The sequence below is a fragment of the Anthonomus grandis genome, unplaced genomic scaffold, assembly GCF_022605725.1.
Source record: "Anthonomus grandis grandis unplaced genomic scaffold, icAntGran1.3 ctg00000616.1, whole genome shotgun sequence".
Lineage (NCBI taxonomy): Eukaryota > Metazoa > Arthropoda > Insecta > Coleoptera > Curculionidae > Anthonomus > Anthonomus grandis.
Window position 1 is genome coordinate 2,269 of NW_026088552.1, and position 12,509 is coordinate 14,777.

Sequence of the window (12,509 nt, forward strand, 5' to 3'; positions counted from 1 at the left end):
ATAAAATTTAATAGTGAAATTGTGGGGTTTTTCTCCGTTTTTTCATCAGAACTCTTATATTTTGTACTCCTTATACTTTACTCTAAGTCTAGTGCATCCTGACTGAGTTTTTTCCCGGTCCATTTGTACAAAGACTTTCAACATCAAAATGTTTATCAGTATCAGAGAGAAGATTAAATATGAGTATCCATAGCACCTAATCCTTAAAATAGTAAGAAAAGACTTAAAAATAATTGACCCATTTATGGAATAACTCGCTATAGTAGACACAAATGATGAATGACTAAAGGCATGTCCAGTAAATGTAAGGCACTTCATAAAAACATTAAAATTCTTTTACTAGTCATATATAAGTTTATTTTCGACTGTACTATAAAATTCATATTGGCATATATTCTGTAATAGGATTCATAACTGTGCCTTGAAAGATGATCAAGTTTGAAGAGCCATCTCTTACATTGATTAATAGAACGAAGGGATGATCTGCCCGTAGAGAACGAATTGCCGAAAACCTAGTATTTATTCCTCCTGCAAAAGAAAGCAACATTTTATAAACAGAAACAATTTGTTATGCGACCTCAAGTGTGTTCTTTAAAACATTAATACAGAAGCCCCAAAATTAACATAAACCCAATGTTCCTCACATCATGTGTTGGGACTGGGATACCGTTTAAAAAAATGTTGTTTTCTATTAGAGAAAATAATACTGAACAAATGAAAGAGAGATTCAGAAACAGGTTACTTCCGATTAATAATAATAATAATATTACTCGAAATAAGACAACTTTTGCTTGTAAGTTAGGTTTATTTAATTAATTGTTGCTAAATATCAGCGGGATTTATAATTCTGCCTTGAAATATGATCAGGTTTGAAGGGTCCTCTCTGATTTTGATCAGCAGAACAAAAGGATGATCTGCAACGAACGATGTTACTTCGGGTTTAACACATCTCGTGAGAGTGATTTGAATGCCCAATATAGCTGAAAAACAAAACAATATTTTAATCATGAAAATTATATGCTAAGAAAAGTGAGGACCAGTTGTTGGGGTATCATGCTTCAAAGAACCATAATGTTTTATAATATAGTCGCGTTGTCTGTCAATATAATGTGTTATATGTCAACATTTATTAATTGCATCCTAAATAAACTCCAAACACCAAATTTCAACCCAATCGGACGAATAGCAAAAAAGTTATGATGGTCACCTAACCTTAAAATCTATAATTTTAAAAATTAAATAATTATATCCTCAACAAATCTCAAATCCTAAAATGCATAACATCCTAAAGCTCACCTAATACCTAAATCCATATTTTACATTAAATAAATCAACACGATCCACGGTGTATAAATCCCATTATTTTCAAATGACGTCAAACACTTTGCCGAATTTTACTGGCCGCAATACACAATTTCCCCAAATGATATGCACATATTCGGAAAGCTCAGAGTTTTTCTGATTAGACGGTACCTTTAATTGACAGGTTCCGGGTAATTTTCATTGAAAATTTAACGAAACCGTGACACCCTTCCGAAAAATAACATGCCGATATACCTGCTGTTGGCGGCCATATTGGATCATTTCACCCTTTAAAGAAAAAATCGGAGAAAATTGACTGGTTTGAGAAAAACAAATTTTTTCGGTACTTCTAATGTACCTGGGATGCTGAAATATTACTATATGTTGTAAAATAGAATTTGGGATCTTATGGATGAGGTTTCATTTTCTAATAATGTATAGGGACGCCGCAAATGAATAAAACGCAAATATCTCAAAAACTATTAATGTTAGAAAAATTCTAATTACACGTAGATAATCGGCTTATTATATTGTTTAATACCTGAAAATATGAATGGTCCAGGTGGTGCCACTACAAAGTTATTAAAGAAAATATGACTTTTGGGTCGGACATTCATAGGAAAAATTAATTATTGCTCGCCCTGTATAGTTCACAAAAATTTCGTTTATATGGCATTTGAAGAAGAAATAATAAAGGTTTTTTTTCAAAGTACCGTTTAGCGAAAAATTTCAAAAAACTGAATATGCCAGAACTCGTTAAAATTTTTTTTTTCAAAAAAAGCTCCAAATATGTCATTCCTTATATAAAACTAATCATTTTCGCCGAAACACTTTTGTTATTTAAATTATAGTTTAGCTTCTGAAACAGTTTTTTTTTATTCATTTTTACTCGCTTATATTTATTCACCCTTAAGTCCTCAATAACCCTTATGTCCTAAAAATTTTAAGTCGTTTAAGAGCTTTAAAAGTGAGTTCTCGCCGGAGAAAGGAATTTCACACGTCTTATTACCAATTTGTGACTTTAACTCGGTATTGCTTTCTTTGTGGGTACCGAAAAAGAAAATGATTTACGGATCCATCATTGCCAATGTATTAGGAGCTGACATGCCAAATTTCGTCGTTTCGGTACCCATACAGCCAAAGATATGAATTTTTATTTGCCAAAAAAACACGATTTTTGAGTCGGAGAGCACGTGCATAATGGGCAGTGTTAATAAAAACTTAGCTTTTGCTTTTAGTATGAAGTATTATAAGCTTTAGCTTTTGCTAATAGCATTTGCTGAAGTTGAAGTGAATAACTTTTTGCTTTTACTTACTAGCAAAAGCTAGATATTTTAATTATTTACTTAAAGTTTTTATTTGGTAAATCATCCAATGGTGTTATGTCGTACCTTTTATCTCCATAGTTCTGTCGTGCACCAAGCGAGCATCTACACATGTCACAAGTTGCTTGCACATTTATACTACACCATTCTTTCCTATTGATATACTTGTCACCATGTAGCGATGGCTTTATTATTGGTACATGAGTGCAATCAATTGCACCAAAAGCACAGGGAAATCTATACAACTGTACCCGTTCGTTGATTGCCTAGTTTTCTGTAGGAAATTTAATCCAAAATTCCTGGCTTTTCAACTATTTTTGGTAAAACGTGAAAAATCGTTTTACATATTGTAGTTCTATGAACTCCTTCTTCTTTTCCGATCCCTATTTGAAGTCCAGGATCACTTAGAAATCGCAAAAATATTTGCATTTTTTTTGGACTCAAAGTCTCCACTTTTGGCTCCAAAAAATGGTTAACTATCCACTCAACATTTTCTTCACCAAATCTATACAGACCGTGGTATTCTTCTGCACGACTTTCTTTTCTTTCAGGATAATATTTTACAGATCTTATGGTCATAAATGCAGCCTAAAGTTCATTATTGCTCGCCCTGTATGGTTCCCAAAAATTTCGGGTATATGGCATATGAAAGGTAAAAGATGAAGTTATTTTTTGAAAAAAAAAAATTTCCCAAAATAAGTATCGTTTGGCGGGAAATCTCAAAAAACTGAAAATGCCAGAACTCGTAAAATAAATTTTTTACAAAAAAAAGCTCCAAGTATGTCAAATCTCTTATAAAATGAAGTATTTTCGCCGAAACACTTTTTTTATAAAAATTTTTTTTTAGCTTCTAGAGAAGTTTGAAATTTTTTTTTAGTCACTTTTATTCGCTTATAATAACTCGCCCTGTATACCGATCTGGCCCAAAAAGTATACAGCTCTTAACCCCCACCGACCCTTATGTCCTAAAAATTTCGTCGTTTAAAAGTCGTTTAAAAGCTTTTTATTTGAGTTCTCGCGTCTGAAAGGAATTTGACCCGTTTTTTTACGAATTTTTGACTTTGAGACAGTACCGCTCCGTTTGGTGGTACCCGAAAAAAAATTCGTTTACGGATCCATCATTCCCAATGTATTGAGAGACCCTATGCAAAATTTCATCGTTTCGCTAGCCATACAGCCAAAGATATGAATTTTTATTTCCAAAAAAACACGATTTTTCGGGCCCGACGTGGCGTGCATAATATAGTCTGCGACTATATAATAACATGAAACCAAAGTACTTGTGTACTTAATGCTACTAGTAAGTAATGCTTTATTATATGTAATAAATGAATGAAAAATTAAGTCTTCAAAACACAGTACTATTAGTGTGCACTTCCATGGCTTTTGGCATTTGGTTGATTGCAAAGTATGTTTTTCTTTTACGTTGTCGGATTTTCTTTGATGATTCAACCTTTGAAGGTCTTCCAGCTGTAATGGCTCTTGTTCCTGCATGTAACTCTTTTTTTTTACGACGAGACACTGACGTGGGTTGAACTTTAATACGTCTTCCTCGTTTTATATTTGCTACAGCTGAGCAGATGCTATAAAATGAATCTTCATCTTGGATAATGCCTATTTTGGTATTTAATTCTTTAAGGGATTTGAGCATATATTTAGACGGATGAGTCGCGGCAATGTTTTTTAAAATTATTTTCAAGCATATTCAATTCTTTCATATATTCCCTTTCAAAATTTTCCAAACCTGTGCTGTTTGGAATATTGTCATTTTCGGCATGTCCTTCTGTATCGCTTAGGGACTTGTCTTCGACTAAAATATTTTTAGAACACATTGGGTCGAAAAATGAGACTTTTTAATAACATTTATAGAATGAAAGAAGCTCTCATCTACATTATTACCAATTGCCAGTTTTGCAGAGTCTACACGACTCTGAAATTGTAAATCTGGTGTTGTTAATAAGTTTACGCCAGTATTGTACAGCGCAAAGATGCTTACAAAATTTGCTGCCAGCTCCGTTTGGACAGTCACACTGTTCTATTGAAGTGTCAACAGTGTATAATAACATAGTGTCATCTTCAGACGAAGAAACCCTGAAAACTGTATCTGTTTCCTTCGTTACTTTATAACAAAATTTTTTGTAATAAAGGTCCAATTTTGTCCCACGTCCATTTGCATACACGACACATTTCTGCGTATAAAAGTCTTCCAAAGAATGTGTAATAAATCCGGCAAGAGATACCGCATTGAACGATTTGCACATCTGTAGAACAAAATCTTTTAGTATACGAATTGACACTTCGATGATGTTGTTCGTATTGTGACCTCTTGTGATAACATCTTTCCTAAAACAGTGTGCCCATTTTAACTTTCGGTCCCACATATTTTCAAAATAGGCATGAAAATTGTTATAGTTTTAAAAAATTTCATGCTCACACATAATATTTTTATTTAGTTCACATCAGTTAATTGTATTTTTTGCATAAAGCACATTGCGAAACAACATCATTAAAGTTCTTCTATCTTGTTTTTCAATTTGATGAGATGTCTCCCACAGCCTTTTTTTTTCTGTATCTTGAACATATGCATTTCCGGACCCATGTTTATAGAGACTTTTTCTCATATTTTCTTAAAAGGAATCACCCATTGAAATATCTCCGTCTATTTTTCGAACACCCTGTATAGAGAAGAAATAGACTTGAATAAGGATAATGATGTTGAACAGAGTTAACAGGAAAGTTCTTTATTAATAAAAATATTCAAAATAAGATAACCTTTGCTAGTAATTTAGGTTTATTAGTTTAAACTGCATCAAACGCTGCTAAACAGTGGGTTCCGTGATTCTGCCTTGAAAGATGATGAAGTTCAAAGAACCGTCTCTCAATTTGATCAGGAGAATGAAGGGATGATCTGCCACAAAGGATATGATTTCAGGCTCATGAAACGATGAGCTCAGCAATTTGTTGACCACTATAGCTGAAATATAAAACAACATTTTAATATTTTGGCATTCTTTATAGCATTAGGTGGTGCTGGAAGAGGCTTATAGGGAAGAAACTGATTAGACGAAGGAGGACAAACATATTTAAGAGGGCAGCAAGAAGAAGAGGCTCCTAATATTATTCAAATTAAAACAACTTTTGCTCGTAATTTTGGTTTATTTGAAACTGTACGGGATTGGTAATTCTGCGTTGAAAGATGATCAGGTTCGAAGAATCTGCTCTCGATTTAATCAATACCACGAAGGGATGATTTGCAATGAAGAATGTTTCCTGAGGCGCATTATTCATGAGGTGGTTTGATTGATTTTTTTTGCTAACCTTGATGCTAGGTAATTTTTTTTTAGTTAGGTTTAGTGTAAATAACTTATGGTGATTTGTGAAAATCAATCGTGCAACTGGTCTGTATGTAGTATATGGTAAAAATCTCAAATTTAAGATCCTTGTCAATAATAATAAGACTGGAAAATCAGCAACAAGAATATTATAAAGGCCACGGTTATTGGTTTAGTCATCTGGGTTTAATGATAGCAGAACTACTGATATATGTATTATGAATACATTTCTCTCCTAAGTTTAAAAAATTAAAAATTCCAAATAATGCCGAAGATATTCGAAGAAATACGAAATTTTTAAAAATGGATTTTATTTTTTCTGAGCTTATTTCTTATCCGATTTTAAAATAATTTTCACTTTTGCATTGCTACTATTTTCGTGCCAAATGATTTTTAATAAGACGTTTCATCTTTTGCTAACCATCATTATCTTTGGTTTTTTTTTATGGGCACCATATTGGATTTTTTAAATTTTTGCGAAATTCCCTTTATTATGTTATACAGCCTTTATTTTAATCGTTAAATAATAATTGTTGATATGGAATTTGTAATAATTATACCGGGTATCCAGGAATTCTACCGATAAATTTTACATTTATCGTAAATATTTTTTGATTAAAAACTGTACGCCACTGAAAATTTAATTTTTTAAATCCTTGTTTTCTAGATTCTCCTGTAAATGATATTCCATTATTGCACTATAAACGTGTATAAAAAGTATATCGTATGCTACACATTGGCATACATGTGATATCAGGGTCATTTTATTAAAATAGTTGAGGTGTAGCGATCGAGACTAGCTATGTATCCCTTAAGTAAACAGAATCGTATATGTTATACGTATATTTTAAATTTTAATAAACATGCCTTGACCATATACGGTTGATAAATATACCAATAGTTTTAATTTAAAAACTATATTTTTGAACCTAGATAATGAAAAGTTGTCTAGAACTACAAAAAAAACTGAAATTTCTTTAAAATTTATTGACTTATCTTAAAAAACTAAATTTCTAATTATTTGCCATAATTTTCATAGCGAAATACGGTTTTATCACGTTTTACTGGAAAACCTGAAGGTTATGTGAAAAAAATATAGATACAAAAAATATAGATTTTTTTATCAATTATAATTTTAGTAATAAGCATTTTTTCTCTGGCAACTATTTTCTGCAAAAAAAACGTTTTTCATTAATGCTACCCTTAGCCCCCCACCCACCCCACACAGCTTACCAGTAAAAAACTGTTATCAAAAATCATTGTTTTCCAAAATAATACGCATGAATAACATGTTGTTGAAGTGTATAACGAATGTAAATTCAGAGTCAAAGGTGATACCAAGATCAGTAATTTGCTCTAATCTATTCAAAATAGTATCATTAATAAAGTAATTAAAATTTGAGGGTGTTTTTGATCTAGAGTAACTGACGACACTACATTTAGCCGCATTCAAGCCTAACCTGTTAACAGCGCACCCAACCTCCAATGTATTATAAATAAATAATAGCTCTCAAGAAAAACACAATCCTCCAAACCATATACATTTAAATATAGCTTCAAATCATCGGCAAAAGCCAGCCTATGACAAGTGAGTGACTCAATCAAGTCATTTATAAAAAAACTAAACAGTAATTTATAAACATTTAATACAAAAATAGTGCTACTAGATTGGATATTATAGACGAAAAACAGTGATTTTTCAAAATAATTTTTTACTGGACAAATGTTTGGGGTGGGTGGGGGGATAAGGGTTTTGTTGATAAAACATAATGTTTTTGCAGAAAATATATATGCAATATTCAATTTATTAACACTGTTTATTTAAATTTGATGTAATTTTATACATAAATATTAAGTATAAAAACAGCATTATTAGATTGGATATTGTGGACGAAAAACAGTGATTTTCAACGGAATTTCTTACTGGGCAAATGTTTGGGGTGGGTGGGGGGATAAGGGTTGTTTTGATGAAAAACAATATTTTGTGAAGGTTATGTGAGAAAAATATAGATTTTTTATTACCTATAATTTCCTTAAAAATCATTTTTTTCTCTGGCAACTATTTTCTGCAAAAAAAAACGTTTTTCATTAATCCTACCCTTACCCCCCACCCACCCCACACAACTTACCAGTAAAAAACTGTTATCAAAAATCATTGTTTTCCAAAATAATATGCATGAATAACAGCTGATTTCGTTGTTAATATTTAATTTAATAACACAGTTTGTTTATTCAAATTTGATATAATTATATATATGTATATTAATAAATATTTAATACAAAAACAGTGCTCCTAGATTGGATATTATGGACGAAAAACAGTGATTTTTCAAAAGAATTTTTTACTGGGCAAATATTTGGGGTGGGTGGGGGGATAAGGATTTTGTTAATGAAAAATAATATTTTGCAGAAAATATATATGCAATATTTAATTTATTAACACTGTTTATTTAAATTTGATGTAATTTTATATGTAAATATTTAGTATAAAAACAGCATTATTAGATTGGATAATATGGACGAAAAACAGGGATTTTTCAGAAGAATTTCATCAAATATTTAAAGTTGAGCTTAAAAACTAGATATGTAAATCCTGTCTCAATTTTTTTAAATGTCGAAATTTTCTCCTTCTTTTAAACAGAATAGTATACAATATACGTATATTTCTACGGTTTAATACATATACCTTAAGCGTAAGTTCCTGGGATTGGTTTTAGATTGTATGTTGCTTTGTAACTATTTTGTTGAGTAAGTTCATATGTATTATATTTTCTTTTATACGGTAACAGAATATTTAAATTGCAACCTCTTGTCTTTACTCCCATAATTCGTATTTGTTTGTTTGTTAAAAGCTCTAGTTTTCTTAACGTCCTTTAAAAGTTGTATGTTTAGATTATATAGTTTTATTTTTTAACATTATCCGATACTAATTTGCATAAGTCTATGGAAATAAATATTTGAGTATTGAGTTTGTTATATTTAATTTTTAAATTAGATTAAAGTTGTAATATCAGGATACTGTTTTTGGCTTTTGTCAATCTGTTTGTATCCTAAAAAATTAAATAAATAAATAAATGATAATCACAAAATTAGTGTATATTAATTTTAAAATATTTGGAATAACCATTCCAGGAAGAATATAGTTAGATATCCAGGGAATAAAAAAAATGGGAAACTCTTAACGACTATTTACTAAAAGAGAGTAATTAAATATTTTCCAGAAAAAAATGTTTTCTGGAATTTGATGCCTTCGGTTGGAGGGTTTTTTAATATTCAATGTAATAATGAAACTAAAACAAGGTGAAACATTTTATTTGTCCTTGAAGTATAATACAAATTTGGACTTTTCCTAAAATTTATTGATAATATTCTTATTATTCGTTTACTTCCAAGTCTACATAATTTAAAAAAAAAATCAAGCAAAAGCCCAAGAAGAAAACAAAAATTCAAGTTACGAATTCCATGCTGTAGGTCTGATCCATGGTGCCTTCGCCAAAGCATCGGGAAAATCCTTGTTATAAACTGCTCAACAATCAAACTGGATATTTTATAAATTACCGAAATTTGCCTAAAAAAATAAAATTCATCAAGTTGCGTTTTATGCTATGAGTAAATCCTGTTGATGGCAAATATTTTTTGTAGTTTTTTCCTTTAGAATTCGGTTTCAAAATCCTAACAATTTAGTCACATAAAAGTGCTTGTAGAGACTTTATTATTCTCATTGTTACCAATAAATCTCCTTACTTTCTAAAAAATAATGGTTCTACGACGGTTAGTGCATCTCGAGCAATTAGTACGTTGGCTACAGGAGGGCCTAACTCAAGAAGAAGTTGCTAACCGGCTAAATGTGTCCCAAAGCGTCGTGAGTCGTGCATGGAATCGATATGTAGAGACTAGGTCTGGAGCTTACAGGCATGGTGGAGGCCGAGAACGTGCTACAACTCATGCTCAAGACCGCTATATAACAGTAACCGCAAGAAGAAACCGAACATTTACGGCTTCGAGAATTAACACCTACTTAAGGCATGCTACTGGGAGGGTAATTTCTAATCAGACTGGAAGAAGATTACATGCGTCCAATTTAAGAGCCAGACGACGTGCCACACATCCACGGTTGACGGGGGAACATCGTGCATGCAGAAATCGGTGGGCAATAGAACACAGTAATTGGAATTTTTAAAACTGGATGTCTTGTATGTTTACGGATGAGTCCAGATTTCGGCTACATATGTGTGATGGTCGAATTTAGGTGTGGAGGGAAAGGGGACAGCGATACCATGAAAATTTAATGGCGCCCACTACCCTTTTTGGTGGCGGTTCAGTTTGCCTTTCGGGAGGCATATGTTTCGATGGCCGCACCGATTTAGTGGCGTTAAGAAATAAAACAATGAACGCTATACGATATAGAGACATTATTATAGAGTACATAATTGTACCATTTTTTTGGTGCAATAGGCGAAGAATTCGTTTTAATCGATGATAATGCGCGCCTGCATCGTGCGAGAATCGTCAATGATCGCATTGAATTTCATGGCATTATCAGAATGGACTGGCCACCATGTTAGCGTCAAGCGATATTTTTGTTAATAATCTTGTAGTTCTATGTTATTATTTGATTTATTATAAATATTGAGATAAGTATACAAGCTTATTATTATATTAATAATAATATGGATAACGCGATGCGATGCCACTGTCTAAAAAATGCAAGTCCAGGTAGTGATTCTAAGTAATGCGATGCGTTGGTAAAAATAACAGAAATATTTACCAGCGATCGTTAGAGAATGACTACGTGCCTTGTTTGAGGCGGTTGTTGTGCGTCTCCTATAAAAATAATATTTTTATCTAACACACCACATTCACCCGACATGAATTGCATTGAACATGTATGGGCCGAAATGTCTCGAAGATTAAACCAGCCTGAACAGCCACCTCTAACCTTAGAACAACTTAGCCAATCAATTACCGGAAATATGACAAAACATTCCTCAATACTACATTAACAACTTAATAAGAACTATGCCAAACAAGGTGACAGCACTGGGGTGGACCTACGAGGTATTCATTTTCATGACAGGACTTTGGGGCACGCTTTACAGGATGTAATTTTATTTTAATTTTTCCTGTTGTGTGTTAAAAATTTAAATTTTTTAGGAGATATCTGCTTATTTAATTTTGTTTTATTGTAAATCATTGGCAAACTAAAATTGTAGATTTTTATAATATCCACTTCGATTGTTGAGCAGTGTATTTCCGAGACATCCACATTTAAGTAAACTACAGTATTTAAAAAAAAATTATCCAATCATTATCATGAAGTTTTCTTTAAATTACTTTAGTAAGATTGTGTTATTTAGGCCATTGCCATTAATAACTTAATAATGTTACCTATATTTTGTATCTACCTTACCATTTTCTCCTGGGAAGGGGCGAGGAGGACCTAAACTTCTTAATTTTTTGCATCGTTCTGATACAGACCCCCTGCGGGTAACCATGAGACAAAAACTAAATAAAACATTAATGAAAATATCAGTGATTCTATATTTTAAATTAATTCAACCAATGAAACATCTATCAAACATCGAGGTCAGCAAAATAAGCATATCAGCTGGGATACTATGAAAGCATAAGTAAATTTTCCATTAAAGAAACTTTAACAGAAAACTTTGAATTAATTTAGCCCCTAGGATCAGCGATTCGTCCTTTAAACAACACCACATTGCTAAAATACTCCCTCGACTGTTTCTCTTCATCCACAACGTATCCTCGAGCATTCAGAAGAATTATGAAGGGACGATCAGCGACAAAATCCGCCGGAGGCATCGGTATTTCGATACTCATTAACGTGAGTTGCATTCCTAAAAAAAAACATGGACTATTTAAAATAAACGTTTTTCGTATAAATCGAAGATCCTTACTTCTTATGGCTTCAAGCTAGCATGCATCGAGGACGTTTTACAATAGTAACATATAGTGCAACAAAACATTTCACTTTATACCGAGAAACATTTAATTAATTAACAATAATCATTCAAATACAGGTTCCTGTTAAACGTGTCTTCTTTATTAAATAAAACAATAATACATAATCATAATTTACGACTAGTGCGAGTGAATAAATAAATATAATTAAAATTTAATTTAAAATCATCCTAAATTAGATAATCGGCCGAAAAACAGCGTTTTCGAGATTCTCCTCCTGGGGGTGATCTTTTGATGGTGCTGCAACATAATTATACAGGGACGGTCCGCCGTGAACCTTATCGGCATTCTTCTTGCCCAAATTCGAAACTCTAACAAGTGAACAAATCAATTAATTTAATTAATCATCATACTTGCACCCCACCCTGTATATTATATGCTTTACATGCAACCAATCAAAAGCCCCTGCGGCTCAATATGCTTTCTTATTATAATAGACCAATTGTACGGGATTCAGTTGTATCAGTGAGTAATCATGCAACGGTCTCTATTTATAAAAAAAATATTTCAGCCTAGGCATTCATTAGTTTGATGCTAAATTTACATATAATGGCACTATTTTAATTAC

General features: G+C 32.1%; 1 protein-coding gene across 4 annotated transcripts in view; it reads right to left on the minus strand.

Annotated features, from left to right (window-relative positions):
• Positions 1-331: 331 nt before the first annotated feature.
• LOC126749734 (uncharacterized) overlaps positions 332-12,509 on the minus strand; it is a 38,609-nt gene continuing 26,431 nt past the window's right edge. The window contains exon 2 of one of the 4 annotated variants that reach the window (XM_050459433.1): positions 332-528. In XM_050459433.1, coding sequence (XP_050315390.1) covers positions 380-528 — 149 coding nt within the window. In that variant the 3' untranslated portion in view covers positions 332-379. Of the gene's footprint in view, positions 529-5,352; positions 5,602-11,480; positions 11,818-12,001; positions 12,253-12,509 lie in introns of those variants that run through there. The other 3 variants (XM_050459431.1, XM_050459428.1, XM_050459434.1) reach the window with 3 other exon arrangements.